The following is a 24610-nucleotide window of genomic DNA, read 5'->3' on the forward strand; positions in this document are numbered from 1 at the left end:
TCTCTTATGCATATATATACAAATATTCCAAAATCTGACAAACATTGAAAGCCAAAATACTTCTGGTCCCAAGCATTTGGGATACAAATACTCAACCTGTATTAGTTATATTCATTGCCTCATAAAATATGTTCCTAGGTATTATTAGAAAATCATAAGGAAATGGAAAAAGAAGCAAACTTTTGTCAAGAATCTTTACTTCTTACTGAGATTAGCACCCCAATATCCATTTTCTCCTTCCTCCTTTAAAAACAGAACTTTCCAGATTTTAACCTCGCAAGTGGCTGCCTGGGTTACAGCCTACACATTACGGTCTCCCTTGTAGCTGGGTATCTCGAGTGGACTGGGTTCATACCTACGGAATGTGAGAGGATATGATTCACCTAAGTTTCGATGCATTAAGTCAAACTTTCCCTGGATCCTTTTTAAAATACCATCTTCTTGCCTAGAAATGGAAACAAATAGAGTAGTCCCTTTGGACCAGAAATAGAAGGCCTGCGTAGAATATAACAGGTGTTGCCCAACCCAGCAGGCTGGGTGATCACGAGGGGCACAGCCACGTGCTTTTCCTGAATACCCACCAACTGCTGCTGAGAAACAAACTTCTGTTTTATGTAAGCTTTGTATTTTTGGATTCTTTGTTACAGGCACTTAACTATTCTATACATATATGTGTGTATATATTTACATATATTTTAGTTATGCTTTGCATAATGACTTTTTAGTCAAGTATGGGCCATATATGGGATGGTGGTCCTCTGAGACTGTACCTTTTCTATATTTATCTACGTTTAGATACACAAATACCATTGCATGACAATTGCCTACAGTATTCAATGAAGTCATACACTGTACAGGTTTGTAGCCTAGGAGCAATAGGCCATACCATACAGCCTAGGTATATAGTAGGGTATACATCTAGGTTTGTGTTAGTAAACTTTATAATTGCACCACAACAAAATTGCCTAACAACGCATTTCTTAGAATGTATCTCTGCTATTAAGTGATGCATGACTGTGTATATACATACACACACATATACATCTAAATATATGCAGCTATATTTAGATGTTTTGCATACATACATTTGCAAAAAAACATGTAATTAATTACAAATCTATTCACTCATTTGTTTAACAAATATTGATTGGTTACTATGTGCCAAACTTTGTGTTGGACAAATACAATTAAATGGCTACCATTACAAAGAGTATAAAACAAATACACAGCTTTCAAAGACATATTTCTATGATTAATATGTATAAATTGGTACATTATTAAAAGCTGAAGTATATAGTGTGAAAAATACAACTTTTCATTAAGTCTAAGATGTCATGAATTTTATATGTAGCTCTAAGAAAGAAAAAAATGCTGCCAATTAAAGTATAACACACCACTGATTATAACTCTGAAATTCAGATATATTAACATAAGAAAATTGCATTCTTGGCGTAAATGAAATATAGTTTATACAATGATCGTCCAAGATTATTTGATGTCAGTAACAGATTGAGTTGTCTGTGAAAGATGAATAGTGTATTTGCAATACAGTAAGAAACAGAAAATGCATTTTAAAAACTAGATTTTAATTTTTACATGTGTAAAACAACATACGTTTGTCTCTGGCTTTCCAGTGCCTCTAGCTTCTTCAACTCTGCATGATTTTCCTTCGGCAAATCATTCCTACCCCGCTGTTAGTGCAGAAGTGCAAGAGGGACTCCCCACCCCTCATGATCCAGGTCTGGCCAGAGTATTCACAATCATCTGAGTCATCCTCAGGGCTTTTGCTGGATGCCTTTAATAAGAAATGTTCTATTTTCTAATCCCCAATGGGCACCTGCCATAAGAGTCATGCAAACCATAAGCTCCTGGGAGCCACCTTTGCCTCCACATGGAGAAAGCCAGCTTAAGAATGACACCAACAGGCTGGGTGCAGTGGCTCACGCCTGTAATCCCAGCACTTTGGGAGGCCAAGGCAGGCAGATCACAAGGTCAGGAGATCAAGATCATCCTGGCTAACATGGTGAAACCCCGTCTCTACTAAAAATGCAAAAAATTGGCTGGGCGTGGTGGCATGCGCCTGTAGTACCATCTATTTGGGAGGCTGGGGCAGGAGACTCGCTTGAACCCAGGAGGTGGAGGTTGCACTGAGCTGAGAACATGCCACTGCACTCCAGCTTGAGCCACAGAGCGATACTCCTTCTCAAAAAAGCAAAAAATGAATGACAAGAAAACACCAACAGAAAAAAGGCAGGTGAAGACAGACTGAGCCCCATGATGTCATATTAGCCTCTGAATTTTGCCATACCTGAAACCACATTTACTGCATTTACTTTGATTTAATAGGAAATATCAATGGTCAGTCTCATCATTCCTATTGTCTGCAGAATGTAAATGATATGGTTTATAGCACATAAGTAAACCAATTGAAAAAAATGACTAAAGTTGTGAAATGCCCATTTCCTTCATGCTAATTTGAAATTTTTAACACAATATGTAAAGAAAAAAACGCATGTCGGAAATTATGTTGCTCAGATTAAGCATCATACTACAGGGTGAAGCTACCAGTTTATCCTGCTGTAATTCTTAACACACATTCCTAAATCAGAACAAATTGCTCTCAGATAATCTTTACAAAGAATAAGCAAACAGCTTTTATCATGCAAACTATTAAAGTATTAACATTTATATTAATATCCAGAATAATAATCTGGAAAGATTTCACATTTTTATCAGATTTGTCTATTCTCAGACATAAATAATTTAGTACCTAACTGTAAATGGCTGAATCTAGACAAGTTTACAGGATCAATTACCAGCTCAGAGCTCAAATTTCAGTAGTATTCCTGAGTTGTATTAAAATCATAACTGAAAGATTGATTTTGAAGCCCATCCCAAATTCTAATAAAAACAGCCTATGCACATCTGTGCAATTTTAATGAACTAATATTTCATTAGCTTGAAAAAAGTGGAACTATTTAATACAACTTCCACATTGGTGATTTGATCAGCATTTTCAAAGGGTTAAACCTGAATTCCTAGAAAGGAAAATCCTCATCAGTGAGTCTAATTGTGCCTTTTCATTTATTCAGGGATCAGCAGGCCTTTCATTCTATCTACCCTATGAAGCTTTTTGATTTTGTGTTCCTATAGATATGACACAAAGTAAACCATACTCTCAAAGATAAGCTCTTCAGAACATTTTGTGGTTGTCTCCAAAACACATTTTCCTGGTCACATTTCTGAGTCCTCTTAAAAATCACTGTTGATTTGTAGTGAGATGCTGTAGAAACCTCATAGTTAGGAATATAAACTCTGAAATTCAAGTTCTTGGGAAGAAGTTTCAGCTCCATCACTTACTAGGTATGTGGTCTTGGGCAAGTCAACAGATTTCTGGAGACTTCAGTTTACACATACAGTCTTTATCTCAGGGATTGTTACGAAAATCAAATGAGACAATGCACTCAGCAAGGTGCCTGACACAGAAAATTCACAAGAAGCACCAGTCAACATCATCGTTATGATATAGGTATGTAAGAACCACAGCATTTTGTAAGACTTCATGATTTCCCATAGGCCCATGCTGCTCTGCATTCATTGCAGCTCAGCCTCCCTGGCCTTTGTGCTACTCCTTGAACACATCAATCATGCACCCACCTCAGGACATGCGCAATGTGATTCTCTCTACCCGGAATGCTTCCCCTCGGATAGCCTTATGGTTTGCTCCTTCACTTCATTCAGTTTCTGCACAAACCTCACCTCTTCAGAGAGGGCTTTTATGAACAACTAATCTAAAATAGCACCCTAATGCACAATCTCTGTTCTTTTTACCCTGCACACTTCTTCCTTAAGACATTTCCAGCACTTGTACTCTACATTCCTTTGTGTACTTCTTTGTGAACTGTTTTCCCTTTAGAATTTAAGCCTAATAAAATGGGAACCCTTTCTGCTTTGCCCACTGCTCCATCTTCAGTATCTGGAACAGTGGCTGACACAGAGTAGGAGCTCAGTAAATATCACTTGAATAAATACATGAACAACATCAGTAATTAGTCTAACAGATAACTAATATTTAAAAGGAAGCCACTTTGTACTAAACTTTACTTTATTTAAATGTGAGAAAGCATTCCTATTTCTCCAAATCCTCTCTAGCATCTGTTGTCTCCTGATTTTTTAATCACGTCATTGTAACTGGCATGAAATGGTATCTCAATGTGGTTTTGATTGGCATTTCTCTAATGACCAGTGATGATGAACTTTTCTTCATATGTTTGTTGGCTGCATAAATGTCTTCTTTTGGAAAGTGTCTTTTCACATCTTTCACCCACTTTTTGATGGGAGAAAATGTGGCACATGTACACCAGGGAATACTATGCAGCCATAAAATAGGATGAGTTCATGTCCTTTGCAGGAACATGGATAAAGCTGGAAACCATCATTCTCAGCAAACTAACACAGGAACAGAAAACCAGACACAGCATGTTCTCACTCATAAGTGGGAGTTGAACAATGAGAACACATGGACACAGGGAGGGGAATATCACATACCCACGCCACAGTCTGCTGGGGGTGGGGGGTTAGGGGAGGGATAGCAGCAGGTAGGAGGATTGGGGAGGGATAGCATTAGGAGAAATACTTTATGTAGATGACGTGGTGGTGGATGCAGCAAACCACCATGGCAGGTGTATACCTATGTAACAAAGCTGCACGTTCTGCACATGTACCCCAGAACTTAAAGTATAATAAATAAGTTAAAAATAAAATAAATGTGAGAAACATGAAATTGTCTAAGGAGAGACTTGTTGCCAACACAGTAAAGAATGGTTGATTGAAATGAGAAGCGTGAGGACCAATGGGGAGAACAATGTGGGCCCTTATATAAAGAGACACTCTGTCTGTTACAGTGGAGTCTCCACACTCAAATTTGCAAAAATCCTTGTGACACCTAAGTTTCTCAAGAGATTCACTTTTTGGCCACAAATTAATTGATATCATTTTTTTTCATTATTAATACATTAGAAAAAGATAAATATGGCCATGTATAGAGAGATACAAATGAAAATCATTTAATCATTAACATAAATTAAACAGAACCACAGAATAATCCGAAATTGCAAACTTCACTATGATTTTACTTCCAATCAATCAATCAATCAATTATCTGTCTATCTATAAAATGCTTACAGTCTTACAGGCTAATTTTAGATATTTTATAAAAAACAGATTAGTAGGAAAAAATATCAGACATAATGACCAGAGTAGCAAACTAGAGATGATTAATAATTTGTAATAAGTTGATTTCCCTCTACTCATTTTTTTCCATTTTATAGGTATTTTACATACATACATAATAAATGTATACATATATGTAGTTATGTATGTAATATATACTGTTTATCATTTAAATAAAACTCATATTTCTAAGTTATAAAAAACTCATCATAAGTATAATTTTATGGTAAAATCTGTTATGGTTTATTAAGCTATTCCTCAAATGTTATTGAAATAGTTTCCATTTTTTCTCATTAACCATTCTATAATAAGTATTTTGCACACAAAATTTTGATCTTTTCCAACTTTTTACTGAAAAATGTTATGTCCGAGACTATAGCAATATTAAGGCCCTGAATATATTTTATACTGTACCTTTGCTGAAATAGGCAACACCAATTTTCTTAATTGGGTTACTTCAATAGCTTTGTAAAAAAGGTATCTTGTTTTAATCTAAAGCATATTCTCTATAATTATGTGCAATGATGCCCTGAGGTAGGCACTCAACGGCCATGACCACTTTGTGAATCTAGATAGCAGTGCACAAGAGCACATAATCACACGAATGTTTGGAAAGCACATTTTGTATCAAGGATTTTAAACATGTATATCTCTTGCCCCAGCTGTGTCACTTATGATAGCCAAGCTTCAGGATATAACTCAGCAAATGAAGAGAGATTTACATCCACAGATGCTGAAGGAAGTGAGCGCTTGAACCATGAAAACCCTCTGTGGTTTCAATATGCTTAGCTGTGATTACAAGGGCTCAGCTTTTTGCCTGGGTTTGTGGGGGGTTTTGCTTTTTACGTTTTGTGAATTATATTTGCATGTCCTTTCCCCCAGGTACTAAAAGTGTCTAGTTACATGTGATCTGGCAGCTAAAGTGAATATTGTTCTGAAAATAATACTTTGGAATTACTAATAAATAAAATCAACGAAGTTGCAATGCATGTTCTGTTTCCTACAGGGTTAGAGTCCTGTTTCTCACAATTACTTCTTTAAAATTCTACTGTCACTTTATTTCCCAACTATTTAACAATATCTATTTATAAAACAGTCAATGCACATTCAGGTGTTTATGTGATAAGTTATATAAACGACCAAGTTTGAATCAGGAAAATAACTATATTTGAGGTGTTTTTGACTAGAATACCATGCATACCTATTTTATCATTTTGACTAAGTATTTACCACGACAATGAGCACGTGGCTATATTCAATAATTACAAGGAATGTAACTAATAATTACTGTTTATTGCATAATTAGAAAGCAATGTGATTCAATATACCACACTGAAAAAAGATATACAATTATTATAAATTAAATAAGAATTTTAAGTGACATTATTTAACCATCACAAAGAAAGTAACAAGCATTTATAAATAATACTGTATGACTGCTTACAATCTGTAAAGGTAAGTTTTATAAACCTTTAATATTTTCATTGTAAATCATTGTTGAGCAAACATCTAGGCTTATTGACAAGGAAGATAAACACTTGGGATTAAATTAATGTTTCCTGCTCTTTAAAGTTTGTGCCACCATCTTATGTAGTTTAAAATTTGATACGTAAGTATGGGTATACATTATCCATATGTAAAAACATGTGTATCCATATACTGCTAATTTAGGAAAAGTAAGTAAAATATCTACATCGTTCCTGTGAATTTTCAGTAGTTTAAAAAGCAGTTGTTACAATTTGTGAATGCACTATTTCTAATATTTAAAATGTCATTGTGCTTTTCTCAAGTTCATACTTACCATATATATATTATATATAATTCTATGTGATTGTTAAAATAACATGACAGGTATTTACTCTGGAAATAAAATTTCTAAAGACAAATAAGCATTATATGTATTACCTGAAAGTACGTGAATTGTGAATGGTAAAGATCTGGATACACATGAAGAGTAGTTCCAATTACAAGTAGTAGTTCGAATTTATGGAGAGATGAACTAATATATCCAGTAAATCCCAAACACCATATCTTCAGAAGTGCTTCCAAATCAAAAAGTACTGTAAAAGCCACCTAGAGAAACAAAGAAACATTGAAATTGAAGTTCAAAACCAAAATTTATTCTAAATTATGTCCTATATTTGTCAGTGCATGAATTTTTGTCACTATCATATACAATGACAGATGAATACTTTGTGTACAGATTTCTGAGTTGCAGTTCTGTTCTCTGTATTCTGTTTATATGGATTCACTACCTTCTATTTTCCAAGATTGTAGATGAGTCATCCATTGCACAATACATTTATTTCACTTTTTCAGGTTACTTATTCCTGTTCAGAGTCTGAAAGAGGGTTTTTCTTTATGCTTGCAACCAAGGAAGGTCACCAGGACATGAGTAAGAATCTATTTTCATTTAATCTCGCTAAGATTTAATGAGCTCTTTCGGTCTGCAGACTTATGGTTTTCTTTCATTTAGGAAAGCTCTATTCTGTTGTTTATGTTAACTTTTCTTCTATCTGTTCCCTTTTTTTCTTCAGGTGCTCCTATTGTTCATGCCTGTGTGGTAGGGTATTTTACTTGGCCTTTCTTATTATATCTCTACCACTTTTTGAGTTATTTTTCCGCACTTCATCTCCCATATTAAAAACTAGCTCTCAATGACTAAGTCCTTTTTAAACTCATTTTTTGGACATTTTTAGTTGAAGCTACAGAAATTTTATTTTGTGCCCTACTTACTCTTCCTTGAGACATTAAAACAACAACAACAACAACAAACTATTCTCTCTCCTGTCAATTCTACCTGCTTGGGAAATTCCCATACTAGACATTTGTTTTGATTCTCTGAGTTTCATCCTTAGTTTCTGGGTCTCCCTTTGTGTGGGAATTAACTTTTCTTTCCTTCCCCATGAATATATGTTTTTGATGTAATTGTCCTTTGTCTTTCATGCTATCTTAATCCATGGCAAATGAGGGGTAGTAGAGGGCACCATAGTTTATGGAGGCGAAATACCTGAAAAGCCATAGCTCCTTTGCTGGACATCTGAAGCCACATTAATGATGGGGGAAAGAAATAAGCAAATAGTTGACCAAGTTTAAAAATACAGGATTTCCCAGGGACTAGTGGAGTCATTTATTGACTCTCTTCTCTGCCTGGAGTAGTTCAGTCTCTAGTGAGGTTCCCTTCCTGGCCCACTGAGGATTCTGTGGACTGCTGCTGGACCACAGGCAGCAGGCAGGCAGGTCCAGCTCCTCTGCAGGAAATGAAATGCTGTCTACCCTGAGCAGCGGCCTCAGGGGATCAGAGGATTCAGACTTTGCTGCAAGTCCTGCCAGAGGTAGTTCCTCTCTAGCACAGGCTTCTTAGTTCTGACCTTACAATGATATAGGGAAGACCTGAAACTGTTCTCTCTCCTATAGATACTAGGGAATCTCAGGCAAAGCTGAAATTGAGGTGTAATGAAGGTCTCACCCACACACCTGACCTGGTTGCTGCATTAGCAGAGGAAGCAGGAAGCAGTAATAGGCACCCATGACATCTTCTCTCCCTTCGCCTGTATTTTTGGACTAAGACTTTCATTCCAAAAAAAAAAAAAAAAAAAGAGTGGTGATCCATTTCAAAGTGTTTTTTCTTTAAGAGCACTACTAATAAATGTCTGAAAGATATTCTAATAGATTGTCTAATTATGTATAAATACAATTAATCACTTTACTAACTGGATTTGCTATCAAAAGGACAGAAGGAATAAACTGTTGAAATGAGCATAATTTATAGTAAAATATGCAGCTGGATCTGTTTGCATTAAGATTTTCTCTGTGGGAAAATGATATTCTTTTGAAAGACATTAAAAGGCACTATAAGATTTAGCAAACTATTACGTGATTATATTTAAATATCTATATTCTCACTGACTTTCCTACTAGATTTCCTGATTCCAGATTCTCTTGAAACCAAATGCCTTGCTTTGAACATAGTTTGTTAACTTTTACAAGTCAACACTCTAGCTTTCTGAAATATTAACGCCAAAGTGATAACACTTTACTGAAAAACAATGCACATAAAAATAGCTTAACTTACTCGAAAGTATGGGTTTTCCTGCCATAGAGAAGAACTATGTTAGGATTTAAAGGTGATTAGGAAAAGTTTAAATGGTCACTAGTTATTTCAGTGTAGGTTATGGGGTTTGGTATAGGATTTAAATTCAGGGGAATATAATAATTCAGAAGAACTAAAATAGAAGCAGAGGAGGCAAGCTCTAGTAACCACTCCTCAATGTGCAGCTCCAGATTATTTCAGTAAACTCTAACTTGATGGTAGCTGGACAGGGTGAAATTCACCAGGGGCATGCTGGGAGCCATCTAAAAGGGAGAAGGCAACTGGGCTCTCTGCAGAACCTAGTTGCCTGGAGGGCTCCCACCAAAGTCACCTGAGCAAGTGTCCCATCTGGGGGCTTTCTGCAAATCCAAGGCATATGTCACTCTTAGCCTGGCAGCCCTCCACTGCCTTGGCCCCCTCAGTCTGCAGCCCCTGCACCAAGAAGGCCTCACTGGGACCCTTCTTCTGTTTCGTATTCTGCAGTGCATTCCACCATTTGTGAGTACCTACAAGTTAAAACTTAACTTTTTAAGAGTTAAGACAAAATTTGTAAGAATATAATAAACTTTTCATTTTTTTGTATTACTTTAAGAAAACTTAGAAACAATGCATAGAAAAGAAGATAAATATTTCTTTCTTTTTACAAATACCCCAAAGCAGTGGTTCCCATTTTTTTTTAATCACCTCTTCTAAGAAGTCTCCTGTTGAGAATGCATGCCCAACAGATATATCTGGTTTCACGTCACCATAATGAGGCAGGGGAATAGGGTTTGGAGGCAGGGAACATAAGGCCATTTCATGCTGACTTCCTAGAACTAAACTGAAAGAAAAACCCTAATTTTTCATGCATAAGTAACAAAAGGACCAGGTGCTACTCCCTTAGCAAACCCCCGCCTAGCAGATGGATAATTGAAAGTACCTCTGATTGGTTGCTTTTCCCAACCAGACACTTGCATAGGAGTGTAACTTTGTAACTTCGCCTCAGCCTCTGATTGTTTGCAGACAGCAACCAATCAGATGGATTGCATGCCACCACTTCATTTACATGGAGTGAACACCAAGTGGTCAATGGGAAACCTCTAGGGGGTATTTGGACCTGAGAAGATTCTGTATCCCAGGCCTTTGGGTCACTACTCGGCCAGCTCCCACACTGTGGAGTGTACTTTCACTTTCAGTAAATCTCTGCTTTCCTTGCTTTGTTCTTTCCTCCCTTTGCTGTGCATTTTGTCCAATTCTTTATTCAAAACGTCAAGAACCTGCACACTTGCAGTCAGGACCCTCTCCCGGTAACAATAGCAGAGTTTAATCTCATAAACGCAGGCTCTATGAATTTTTTAACATTATATTTTATTATTTATATTCTAATATTTTTCCTTTTGTGATACTATATACAACATTTAATATATACTATAATGAACTCTCTTGTCCTCAAGAAAATGATCAATAATGAAATGCAGATTTAAAACTGAAAGGGGTTATTACTTAAAAATAACACTATCATATTTGCTGTCAGGTCAGCAGATAATTTTTTAGAGTAAAAAGTTTGAGAAATCAATTTAAAATGCTTTTTTTTTTTCCCCCAAAAGGACTAGCAATTGGATGTGTGAAGCTAGAAGGTAAAATCAGAAGGTGATCCTCCAAGTTTCTGAAGCTAAGGAGAAAAACAACTGAATGAAAATGACATTCTTAATATCAATGGAATAATGGAAATTGCTGTGCTTATTTTAACTCGATAAATAATGCATGAATATTTATAGGTTACTAATTATAAAAGAGCCGATTGTGCCATGCAGGCCTGTGGGATAAAATGGTAGAGATAGACATTGCTCATATGTGGAAAGATATTTGAAATATGTTATTTAATATTTGTGTTGCTGTCTCTATTTCCTAATTTCAAAGAAACATGATGGATATCATGAGAAAAAATGCGTATTTATCCAAAGGAAGATTACAGGACAAAGCTCACAAGAAACTCAGTTCAGGCAATCCCATTCTCTTACATGAAATTCAGATTCAATAACACCAAAAAGTGATTACCTGTATCAGTCTGGATCTGTCTGTAAATCACCTACTCTTAGTTTATAGTGTATATCAGTATGCTGTAAAGAGCAAACTTTGAGATGGATGGTTGAGTAATGCAGATTGTTATTATTGTATTATATTTTTACCTGACAAGATAATGTCCAAATCCTTTAGAAACACTTGCAAAAAGTAATTGTCAGAAGAAACTTATTTACTTGAAGTTTCCTAGAAAATGAAATTAAACTCAACAATAATGTCAAAGACTGCTGCTACAGCAAGATCGATTATGTCTTAATTTGGTCATTTCTTGGTGATTAATGAACTCATACGTGGGTGGCAGATTTTGTTGAGACTAAAATAAATGACTCTTCATTTTAACAAATATCATAAAACTAAATGTCTTTAGAGGAATGCAGAAATCACTTTTCTAGAAAAGAAGACTCCCTGCAAGATGGCAAAATGAATTCATGATTTATGAAACCCCTTCTGGTTCAAACACACTGTTATCAAAGAAAAAAACCGTAAGGATTTCTAAATGAGGTTAACTTCTTTGTTGAGCAGAAATGCAACAGAAACATATGCTAGGTCAAGAAGCAAGTAATGTTGGACCCAAAGGGTGAGGAGACTAAGGCACCTTAGATAAAGATGAGAAACTTCAAAGCTTAAAGACAGGGACTAGGTTGGGCTTCCCTGCTAAGGAAAGAACAGTGAGACCTGTTACCCAAGGCTAAGACCTCGAAGGAAGCTGCAGGCCTCCAGAGGCAAGAGGAGAAATAATCGGCTTATCTGAAAAAGCAGAACAAGATCTCTCATGGACTGGTGACAACTGTAATATCACCCAAAGCAAGGGGCCAGCAACCTCCAAATGATACTTAAAAACCTGGCTCTGGATAAGGGGGCCCCAGGATCAAAGTAAAGACAACTGTAATATCACTAAGAGAGAAGAATTGATCAGAGAGGGAGGGAGAGAGAAATAACAAAATCTCCCAAGCCAAATGAGACAGCATGCCAAGATTTTAAAAGGCATAAATAAATCCAATGAGAAAGAAAATAAAATTCTAAAGTTTAGAATATTAATTTACTCTTGATAAAATTAATTTTGTCAAACAATTTTTTTCACAATCATGTAGTTGTTATTTTATTTTATTTTTAAATTAAATTAAATTTTAAGTTCCAGGATACAAGTGCAGAAGATGCAGGTTTGTTACGTAGGTAAATGTGTACCATGGTGGTTTGCTGCACGTATCAACCTATCACCTAGGTATTAAGCCCCACACGTGTTAGCTTTTTATCCAGATGCTTTCCCTACCCCCACCCCCTTAAAGGCCCCAGTGTGTGTTGTTCCTCTCCCTGTGTCCATGTGTTCTCATTTTTCAGCTCCCACTTATAAATGAGAATATGTGGTGTTTGGTTTTCTGTTCCTGTGCTAGTTTGCTGAGAGTAATGGCTTCCAGCTCCATCCATGTCCCTGCAAACGACATGATCTCATTCCTTTTGATTGCTGCATAGTATTTCATGGTATATGTGAACCACATTTGCTTTATCCAGTCTATCATTGATAAGCATTTGGGTTGATTCCATGTCTTTGTTATTGTGAATAGTGCTGCAATGAACATATATATGTATGCATGTATCTTTATAATAGAATGATTTATATTCCATCCAGAGAATCTCAGTAAGAAACAATTTTCAAAGAAGTTTAAGATGACCAAAGAGATAAATGAAAAGGAGAAAATAATAAAGGTGAGAGGAGAAATTAAAAAAAAGAAATAAAGGGACTTAATAGTTCAAAATATTGGGAATGAAACAATAATTTCAGATACATTAGAAACTGTTAATATCAACCAAACTAAAAGCGGGTTCTTTGAACCAAAAATGAAGAATTTGATTGGCTTTTGTCTCAGATTCCTGGGAAGTAGCCTCTACATCCTTGGAATTTGCCAATTGATAGGTATCTTTGTTATTTATGGTGACCTTGGTCGTTTATGGCAATGAGATGATTCATGAGCACTGGCCATGTCAGAAACTCCAACCTTGCACACCTGGCCAATAGTTCCATCAATCATGCCTACCTAAGGAAAACCCAATCAGAAGCCTGAGCACAAAGCTCAGGCGAGCTTCCCTGGTTGTTGGCACTCTCTCTCTGAATATTGTTTCACATCCATGTGCTGAGAGGCTGATGTGTCCTCACTCCATGAAGAAAGGAAACAGGAAGTTCCACATGTAGGACCTTCCAGACCTTGCTCTCTGCATCTCTTCTTTTGGCGGGCTCTGAAATGTATCCTTTTTGCTTTAATAAAAAGGTAGTCAGAAGTATAGCACTTTCCTGATTTCTATGAGTCATTCTAGCAATTATCAAACTTGAGAAGGCTAGTGGAAACCCCTGAGTTTTTAGCCTGTTGATCATATGTCATGGAGGCCCTGGAACCCCCTGGGCTTACAGTTGGTATCTCAAGTAAGGGCAGTCTTGTGGAGGACCGTGCCCTTGTAGTGTGAAGTTTGATGTAACTTCAGGTAGTTAGTATCAGAAGTCATTTACTTCTATGAAAAGAAAGTTATAAATAAACAATATTGGCAGCAAAAAGGATGATACCTTCAGTTTCAGCAGACAGTATAAAAATCCTGAGAAGACTATGGAAACGGGAGACATTAGTTAAAATTAATAACTCTATAAATAGCAAGCAATAAACCATGAAATTGATAAACCATAATAATCAAACCATAAAATAAGTCATTAATCAAGATCTCTCTTCTCCTTTTCTCTACCAGGGACCCCACTGCAAACAATAGGCCTAGGTGGTGTTCCAGAGGGACTTTATTTGCTCTTTCACAGAAGAGAAAAGGAGGAAAATATGTCTATTTCATTTGTGAAAGGAAGTATAACTTCCCAAACAAAATCAGACTAGCAATGTAAAAGAAAATAAAATCATAGAACTACTATCCTTATGATTAAAAATTCCTAACTACAATGTCAGCATATTGGATTTGTTTATTAAAAGTAGTGCTACAAAATCAAGTGTCCCAGGAATCTAAAATAATTTTAGCATCAATATATATTATTCTAATATAATACACTAAGAAACTAAAAAGGAAAGTCTGTATAGTCAGCTCAATATATGTAGAAGAACATTGGGTACTTAATTCATCATGAGAAATGCTCTTGGCAATCTAGAAATAGAAGTGAGCTTTAATAACATGATAAAAGGCATCTATAAAAACCTACAAACATTAATGATGAAATCATAAGCATTCATGTCAAAAGATAGAAACACGCCCAGCTCATCCACTATCACTGCCTCTATTCAACATTTTATTAGAGACCCACACCAGGACAATAAAAGAAGAAAAATACCAGAGATATAATAATTATACAAAGAAAGATGAAAACTTAATTTCAGATGATATGATTATCTACATAGAAATTCCAATCATAAACAACAAATGGTAGTAAAGTTGCTGGCTATGAATGAGGTCAATAGACAAAAATTAATATTATTCCTATATCAATAGTTTTAATTGAAATTATTTCATTCATAAAAGAAACTGTAGGATATGTAGGCATGGATCTAATAAAAGATGTGGAAGACCTTTGGAGAAAATTACAAAGCATTATTGGAAAACACTAAGGAAGGTTACAGTAACTGAATAGAGATGTCCTTAACATCACTTAAGGATGAAGATGTCCTTAAAATCTCATTAGTAAAATGAATTAAATTTTCATAATGTACAGCAAGAATAGCAAGGCCAAGAACAGATCAAACAAACATGAAGAAGAGTATCAACCTCAGTGAGCTTGCCCTGATAGAGATCAAGGTTTATTATAAAGGATAGCACGTATGACAACATCTTATCAGCTAAAGCTTTGACGTATAGACACAGACACAGACAGAGGTGTCCAGAAACATAATCGTCCACATGTGTAAACCTGATATATGACAGAAACGGCGCTACAGGAGTGAGGAAAGAATGAATTTTCAATGAATTTTTGAAGGACAATTGTTTATATATGGGAAAAAAATTAAAGTCCTTATCTCATTCCAAATGTATTGGAATCTAAAACTGAAAAAGCACAACTTTAAAACTCTAGCCTTTAATATAAGAGAATGTCTTTAACGACTCTGGTTTAGATAAGACACAAAAAGCACTGAACCAATAATTAAAGACGACTACATCTAACAGTGTTAAAATTAATAACTTCTATTGAAGAAAAGACAGCAAATAAAAGTTAAAAGACAAGCCGAAGGCTGGGAGATGTCTGCATTGCATGTTACCAGATAAGTGAAAAATCAATTAGGATACAGATTAAACAGGTAAAATTATGGAAGAGGACATACAGGACTGACAGAATATGAAAAAAAGATCAAATCTCTATGGTAGCCAAGAAAATGTATATTAAAACTATAATGATTATATTATATTGTAAGAAAATTAAAAATCCTGAACATAAAAAAATTAGCATGAAGTAGAGCTGCTCATATATCCTGGTAGGAATGTAAACTGATACAAGCACTTTGAAGTTCAATTTAGCAATATTTAGCAAAGTTGAAAGTGAACATATCTGACAAATTCACAATTTTAAGTCTATGTATATGTTTAGAAATACATCTCCCAAATGTGGCATAGAAACTCAAATGAGAATTTTTACTGAAGCATTGTTTTCAACAGCAAAAAATTGGAAGCAATTGAAATACCTAGTGCCATTATATGCAGAACAAATAAATGCATGCTTAAATTGACATGAATCAATTTCCCAAACTTAATAACGAGTGAAAGAGAGAAGGGGCATATTAATACTTCACACTATTGTAAAACATGCATTGATGTGATGAATATAGTTCTCTGTAGATTAGGGAGAAGGAGGAGATCAAGAAATGGTACACAGGAGCTTCTGCTCTACTAATGATGTTTTATTTTGGAATGAAAAACCTTACCCAAACATGAAAAACTATTAATTTTTTAAAATGCTGGGTGATAGACACACAAATATTGGTTATAATATTTTCTCTATGTGTTGAATTTATGAAATATTTTCTATTTAAGAAGGAAGTAAAGAAAGTCATAGGTTTTCAAAGGGTAGAAATTTTAAAAAGAAGGAACAATAAATAACCATAGGAAAAGAATCCTGCAGAATAATTATATTAATACCCAAAGGCTAATGCTTGCTTCTGACATCATAGGTTTCTGACATAAATAAGTCTAATCCTGCACAAATCTTATTTATGTAAAATTAATTTAGTCTCAACGCCTTTTGCTTCATCAATAATCTGTTTTAGAAACAACATTCTCTCAAGCTGTAACTTCTCTCAATGAACTAGCCCCTTGGCAGTTTATGACTCATTCCTTCTGACAAGACAACTTTATACATATTTTAGTTCTCTACCACAATATAGAATGATTTTTTAGATCTATTGGAAACACAGTTTTGACAACTGAAACTGCTCATATAGATATGATGTGTTGACACAAACAGTGACTTGGAAATTGTTCTTAATTTCTTCTTTTAGATTCACTAAAATTTATTTGGTAAGTCATGTAATGGCTACAAATTTTGGGTATAAAACTCATCCAGATAATCTCCTAAGATTCTCACAGAACTGTAGCTCATAAGAGTTGAAAGAAGTCTCTATAGTCACATATTTATGGCCATGTCTTTTTTACTGTATTTACTTCTGATTCCCCATCACCAAGCACAACTGCCACATAAGAAAGGATACTAGGTCCTTCTTCCTCTCTGCTCTGTCTTTATAATTGGAATGAGATGAAGAATTTTATATCCACATGAAATCTTTGCAGAGAAACTATGAATGTATTTAAAAGAAATATTTTCTGTGAGGGACTAAGAGGGCTTAAGTAACAGTAGATGATACTTTTTTTTTTTCTGATGAATCAAGATCCTCTTAAGAGCAGAGCTTTTTGTTTTGCTGAGCAAAGAGCAAGTGAAGATGCAAGTCTGAGGGTGGAGTGGAATTTCTGTGCATCAGTAGCAGAGAAGAGCCTGTCTGGCTGATGACAAGCTGGGGAGATCTGGGAGTAGGCTGGTTAGGAGGGATAGACAGAGTTGTGGGGGAGGCGGAAAGAGAGAGAAAGAGAGAGAGAGAGAGAGAAAGAGAGAGAGAGAGTTTTAGTTAATTTACTGTGGGGTATGTAGCACAGAGTCCTGGGACTTCTTTCTCTCCTCTAGCTTCATTAGAAAACATTACTGTGCTCATTAAAATGTAACACCAGGAGGAGGAAGAGGGTTGAGTTACCCATTCAGATAGGTCTAGAGGAAATCAGAGAACATAGCTGGGGATAATGCTAGGAGGTGACACAGCTAACTTTGGGCCTCTCTGTAGGACCTCTCCTTCTTTGTTGTATCTCTCCCATCTGTTGGTGAATTTCTCAAAATAAGAATTTTGTTAAAGTTGTTAATTCCCTGTGCAAAACAATGCAGTGTGGCGATAAATTTTGTTAAATGTACAGCCTAAATGGATACACATACATTCATATATAATAAGAAGAAAAATATTGCTATTTTATTCTTTAAGAAAACAAGAATATATATTTTAATATGTGATTATGATCATTATAAAATATGATTTTACGTGCAACAATAATAATATATTCTCTTAGATCAAAATGAAAAATTGAAATTCTTACAGGGAAAATAAACTTTACCTTTTTTTGTTTATGCATAGGCTAGAAAAAAAGTAAATTTTTTCCTGTTTCTTGACTAATTCTAAATTTAGGTTAATTAATCCAAAGTAACAAAACAAGTCCCCAGCTTCACAACAGAGGCTAAGCAGCTTAATTTATTCTTAAAGGATGATTTTTAGACTGTGAGCTGGCTCCTAATGGATAAAGTGGTTTATTTTAGATTTTCTAAATAATTTATTCTGGAATATGAGAAACTTAAAAAATTACTTCTTTAAAAGCTCATGACCTGTTGTGATCTATTTTTAAAATAAACTTTTCAAAATATTACATAATGCTATTCCCTTAAATACTGCATCATTATAGTCTATAAACTTGAATCACTGTTATTATGGCTATTTTGAGAATTAAACGAGACAATAAATTCTTTTAAAGTGCTTGGCACATAATGGACTATCTAAAAAATGGTAGCTTCATTGTTGTCAATATTAAAATATTTGAATTTAACACAAGAATGTTAGTTGGCATGCTCTCTGATACCCGAGATCCATTTTTGTAAATAAAGTTTTATTGGAAAACAACCACTCTGAGACCACACTCACTTTTGTACAATTGCAGAGTTGAGTAGCTGGGACAGAGAGAGGGTGGTCTACAAAAGGCAAAATGTTTACTATCTGGGTCTTCAAGAAAGTTTGCTGACCCCTGGCCTAAACTCAAGACATTTTTATAAACTTCATAAAAATTGAATATATTATGAAAAAGTAAGTCTAATTAAATTGATTTATCCACACTCATTTGAAACATATCACTTTGTCTCATGTATAAGTTTCTGATACAAAGAGAAATGGCAATGTAATTTGAATAAAAACTAGACATACTTGGGGAAAGTCAAACACCCAAAATCAAAAACAGAGTGGAATGGCTGGGTGTGGTAGCTCACGCCTGTAATGCCAGCACTCTGGGAGGTTGAGATGGGCGGATTGCTTGAAACCAGGAGTTTGAGAACAGCCTGACGAACATGGCAAAACCTCATCTCCACTAAAAATACAAAAATTAACTGGGTGTGCCTGTTATCCCAGCTACTTGGGAGGCTGAGGTAAGAGAATCACTCAGGAGACAGAGGTTGCAGTGAGCCGAGATCGCACCACTGCACTCCTGCCTGAGTGATAAAGTGGGACTGTCTCAAAAAAAACAAAAAACAAAGAACAAAACCACACCGAAGAAAAGTCCAGGTCCAGATGGGTTCACAGCCGAATTCTACCAGACATACAAAGAGGAACTGGGACCATTCCTTCTGAAACTATTCCAAATAATCCAAAAAGAGGGAATCCTTCCCAAATCATTTTATGAGACCAACATCATCCTGATACCAAAACCCGGCAGAGACTCAAGAAGAAAAGAAAACTACAGGCCAATATCCATGATGAACATAGATGCAAAAATCTTCAGTAAAATACTGGCAAGCCGATTACAACAGCACATCAAAAAGCTTATCCACCATGATCAAGTAGGATTCATCCCAGGGATGCAAGGCTGGTTCAATATACGCAAGTCTATAAATGTAATTCACCACATAAACAGAACCAAAGACAAAAACCACATGATTATCTCAATTGATGCAGAGAAGGCCTTCGACAAAATTCAACAGCCCTTTATGCTAAAATCTCTCAATAAACTAGGTATCGACGGAACGTATCTCAAAATAATAAAAACTACTTACGACAAACCAGCAGCCAATATCATACTGAATGGGCAAAAACTGGAAGCATTCCCTTTGAAATCTGGCACTAGACAAGGATGCCCTCTCTCACCACTCCTATTCAATATGGTACTGGAAGTTCTAGCCAGAGCAATCAGGCAAGAAAAAGAAATAAAGGGTATTCAATTAGGAAAGGAAGAAGTCAAATTGTCTCTATTTGCAGACGACATAGTTGTATACCTAGAAGACCCCATCATCTCAGCCCCAAATCTCCTGAAACTGATAAGCAACTTCAGCAAAGTCTCAGGATACAAAATCAATGTGCAAAAATCACAAGCATTCCTATACACCAATAACAGACTTAAAGAGAGCCAAATCAAGAATGAACTGCCATTCACAATTGCTACAAAGAGAATAAAATACCTAGGAATACAACTAACAAGGAACGTAAAGGACCTCTTCAAGGAGAACTACAAACCACTGCTCAACGAAATAAGAGAGGACACAAACAGATGGAAAAACATTCCATGTTCATGGTTAGGAAGAATCAATATCGTGAAAATGGCCATACTGCCCAAAGTAATTTACAGATTCAACGCTATCCCCATCAAGCTACCAATGACCTTCTTCACAGAACTGGAAAAAACCACCTTAAACTTCATATGGAACCAAAAGAGAGCCCGCATAGCCAAGTCAATTCTAGGCAAAAAGAACAAAGTGGGAGGCATCACACTACTGGACATCAAACTATACTACAAGGCTACAGTAATCAAAACAGCATGGTACTGGTACCAAAACAGAGATATAGACCAATGGAAGAGAACAGAGGCGTCGGAGGCAACACAACATATCTACAACCATCTGATCTTTGACAAACCTGATAAAAACAAGCAATGGGGAAAGGATTCCCTGTTTAATAAGTGGTGTTGGGAAAACCGGCTAGCCATATGCAGAAAGCAGAAACTGGACCCCCTTCCTGACACCTTACACTAAAATTGACGCCAGATGGATTAAAGATTTAAACATAAGACCTAACACCATAAAAACCCTAGAAGGAAACCTAGGCAAAACCATTCAGGACATAGGCGTAGGCAAGGACTTTATGACCAAAACACCAAAAATATTGGCAACAAAAGCCAAAATAGACAGTTGGGACCTAATCAAACTCCACAGCTTCTGCATGGCGAAAGAAACAGTCAATAGAGTGAATTGGCAACCAACAGAATGGGAAAAAATTTTTGCAGCCTAGCCATCTGACAAAGGGCTGATATCCAGAATTTACAACGAACTAAAACAGATTTACTAGAAAAAAACAAACAAGCCCATTCAAAAATGGGCGAAGGATATGAACAGATACTTTTCAAAAGAAGACATTCATGAGGCCAACAAGCATATGAAAAAATGCTCATCATCACTGGTCATTAGAGAAATGCAAATCAAAACTACATTGAGATACCATCTCACGCCAGTTAGAATGGCGATCATTAAAAAATCTGGAGACAACAGATGCTGGAGAGGATGTGGAGAAATAGGAACACTTTTACACTGTTGGTGGGAGTGTAAATTAGTTCAACCACTGTGGAAGACAGTGTGGCGATTCCTCAAGGACCTAGAAATAGAAATTCCATTTAACCCAGCAATCCCATTACTGGGTATATATCCAAAGGATTATAAATCGTTCAACTATAAGGACACATGCACACGAATGTTCATTGCAGCACAGTTTACAATAGCAAAGACCTGGAACCAACCCAAATGCCCATCGATGATAGACTGGACAGGAAAAATGTGGCACATATACACCATGGAATATTATGCAGCCATCAAAAACGATGAGTTCGCGTCTTTTGTAGGGACATGGATGAACCTGGAAACCATCATTCTCAGCAAACTGACACAAGAACACAAAATCAAACATCGCATATTCTCACTCATAGACGGGTATTGAACAATGGGAACACATGGACACAGGGAGGGGAGCACATACACTGGGGTCTGTTGTTGGGTAGTGGAGGGGACAGTGCGGGGTGGGGAGTTGGGGAGAGATAGCATGAGGAGAAATGCCATATATAGGTGAAGGGGAGGAAGGCAGCAAATCACACTGCCACGGATGCACCTATGCAACAACCTTGCATGTTTTTCACATGTACCCCAAAACCTAAAATGCGATAATAAAAAAAAAAGTTCAAGAGTAAACGGAAGGGGTCTAGTTGGTTGTTTAAGTGAATGAAATCACCACTACCTAGTTTATTTATTTATTTTCCAGGATTTCAAAGAGTTTGCTGTTAGCTAGTTAATTGATTTGCTACTTTGTTAAGAATGATTGACATGTAAAAAGCTGCATTCATGTAATGTATCTATTTGATGTGTTTGGGAATAAGTGTACCCCTGTGAAACCATTACCATCAATGCCATTGACACATCCACCACCTCTCAAAGTTTCCTCCCACCCCCTTTCTTCTTATTATTGTAAGGGGACAACAATTATTGGGCATATAATATATACTGAATTCTACCATCCAGTCCTGTTTGCCTGTTGTTGGGGTTGTTTTTATTTTTAATGTTATAAAAAAGAAAAAGAAAAAAGACAAGGATTTACCAATTGCTCCTAGACTCTACAATGCACTTAAATAGTAACCAGTCAACCGGGCGCGGTGGCTCGTGCCTGTAATCCCAGCACTTTGGGAGGCTGAGGCAGGCAGACCATGAGGTCAGGAGTTGGAGACCAGCCTGACCAACATGGTGAAACCCCCCTCTCTACTAAAAATACAAAAATCAGCCCGGCGTGGTGGCCCGCGCCTGTAATCCCAGATACTCAGAAGGCTGAGACAGGAGAATCGCTTGAACCTGGGGGCCAGATGTTGCAGTGAGCAGAGATCACACCACTGCACTCCAGCCTGGGTGACAAAGTGAGGCTCTAACTCTAAATAAATAATAGTAACCAGTCAACTCTACAGTATTCAATTATTTGATATTTTGTTGGAATTTCTTACAGTCTGAGGATGAATCATCTACCATACACATTAGGAAAGGATCAATTTTGTATGTGAAAAAGTTAGGTGAAATTTAGTAAAGAATTCCATTCCTTGCTGTTGCCAGTCAGGAGGGCCCATTCACTTGTGCTCCAGGACTGATTTAGTGTGACCACGTGCCCACCCTGGTCTAGATCACAAAAGCGATGTTACTGTAATCTCTAACGTCAGGATGCCTTCAGGAGCAGATGCAGATTACTCCTCACAGAGAGATGAGCATAATCGTCATCTCTTGTGGTCATTTCTGCTTTTGTTCCCTGGCCTTTTTGTTAGCAGCTCTTTACCCACTGATGCTGTTACTTTTGTCTCATTCTTTCACCTCATCGTTCTTCCCACCTTTCCTTCCTCAGAGCCTTGAACTAATCTTTGAATCCCTCCTATGTTAAACAATTTCCTCTACATTCTTAATCTCTATTCCCAGAATCTACTTTCTGCCTGTGCCTCAACTGATTCTCTCCCAAATGCATGAGCTATCCCTGCAGCCCTTTCCAGCCCTTTCTGGTAGAATGTGTGGACAAGGAAGAGGTGCCCCATCCATTACTCCTCAATAATTTTTCTTTTTTTGAGATAGTTTTACTTCTGTCACCCAGGCTGGAGTGCAATGGTGTGATCTTGGCTCACTGCAACCCCCGTCTCCTGGTTCAAGCAATTGTCCTGCCTCAGCCTCCCAAGTAGCTGGAATTACGGGCACCCACTACCATACCCGTCTTCCACATGTTCATCCTGAGCATGGTGATTTTTTTTTTTGTATTTTTAGTAGAAATAGGGTTTCACCAGGTTGGACAGGCTGGTCTTGAACTCCTGACCTCCAGTGATCCACCCGCCTCATCCTTCCAAAGTGCTGGGATTACAAGCATGAGCCACCGCGCCCGGCTTCCTTGATACTTTTTTTGCGATGTATTCCATGAGGTTAAAACATGCTGTCACCCACTCTCCCTGTGGCTGACTTCTGTCCTTCTGTCAATCTGCCCATCAGTCACTGGCTCATTCCCTGTGACTTTGCTCCCTGACTCCACTCTTCTCTCCAAGAACTGGTCTCACTCTGAGTGACTTCAATGTCCGTGTAAAGACTCGGTCAGTACCTTAGCTTCAACCGTCCTTTCCATTTCTGCCTCGACTCCATCAATATGTTTAAGCCACCCACATCCATGTGATACCCTAAATTTTGTATTTTATTTCTCAGAATTACTCCAGAATTGTAAAATCCCAGACTTCACTCTCTGATCACAACCTTTTCTAGTTCCAGGACTTCAGTGGTACCTGTTCTTTAACCATATTCTTCACCTTCACTCCTCTATTCCCCTTTTATTTCCACAACAGAGACCACAGGGTCATCATTTCAACTCCTTTACCAGCGATCCATATGTCTTTTCCCTTCGTTTCTCAGTTCCCCCAGCCTGAAAAAACCCCTAAAGCTGGATTGATTTAAATGTTCCTCTTCCCTCTTCTTAGACAGGCCTAAAAAGTCGCAGATCTGTCTAAATTGGTATCACTGTAAATCTGTAGTCCTAAATGGATCTTTAATGTTGCATTTGCTGTATTGTTAATTAATTCTTTGCCTGTCCCAAGGTATCTCTCCCCTCTTCCCTTTCTTCTCCAGCTTCCCCCTTCACCATCTCATCATCTGGCCAGATGCAGACCTTGCTTCCTACTTCCCAGGAAGAACAGAAATAACTTGGTGGGGATTCCTTCAATGATCTTTCCCTGTGTTAGAAATTTATCTGCAAATATTAGTGTCAATCCAGTGTTCTCCTTGCCTTTTTGTTTTGTTCTGTTTTGAGACTGTCTCACTCTGTTGCCTGAGCTGGAGTGCAGTGGCACAATCTCGGCTCATTGCAACCTCTGCCCCTCGGGTTCAAGCGATCCTCCTGCCTCAGCCTCCCCAGTAGCTGGGATTAC

The 24610-nt window shown here is 36.9% G+C and overlaps 1 protein-coding gene across 1 annotated transcript in view; it reads right to left on the minus strand.

Annotated features, from left to right (window-relative positions):
* NALCN (sodium leak channel, non-selective) overlaps positions 1-24610 on the minus strand; it is a gene marked incomplete at its 3' end in the record, with an annotated part of 335842 nt that overhangs the window by 162783 nt on the left and 148449 nt on the right. Inside the window, exon 12 of the mRNA XM_064371774.1 lies at positions 7138-7305. Coding sequence (XP_064227844.1) covers positions 7138-7305 — 168 coding nt within the window. The remainder of the gene's footprint in view (positions 1-7137; positions 7306-24610) is intronic.

The sequence above is a fragment of the Aotus nancymaae genome, unplaced genomic scaffold, assembly GCF_030222135.1.
Source record: "Aotus nancymaae isolate 86718 unplaced genomic scaffold, 86718_ANA_hifiasm-v0.15.2.pri h1tg000161l, whole genome shotgun sequence".
In the NCBI taxonomy this organism is placed as follows: domain Eukaryota; kingdom Metazoa; phylum Chordata; class Mammalia; order Primates; family Aotidae; genus Aotus; species Aotus nancymaae.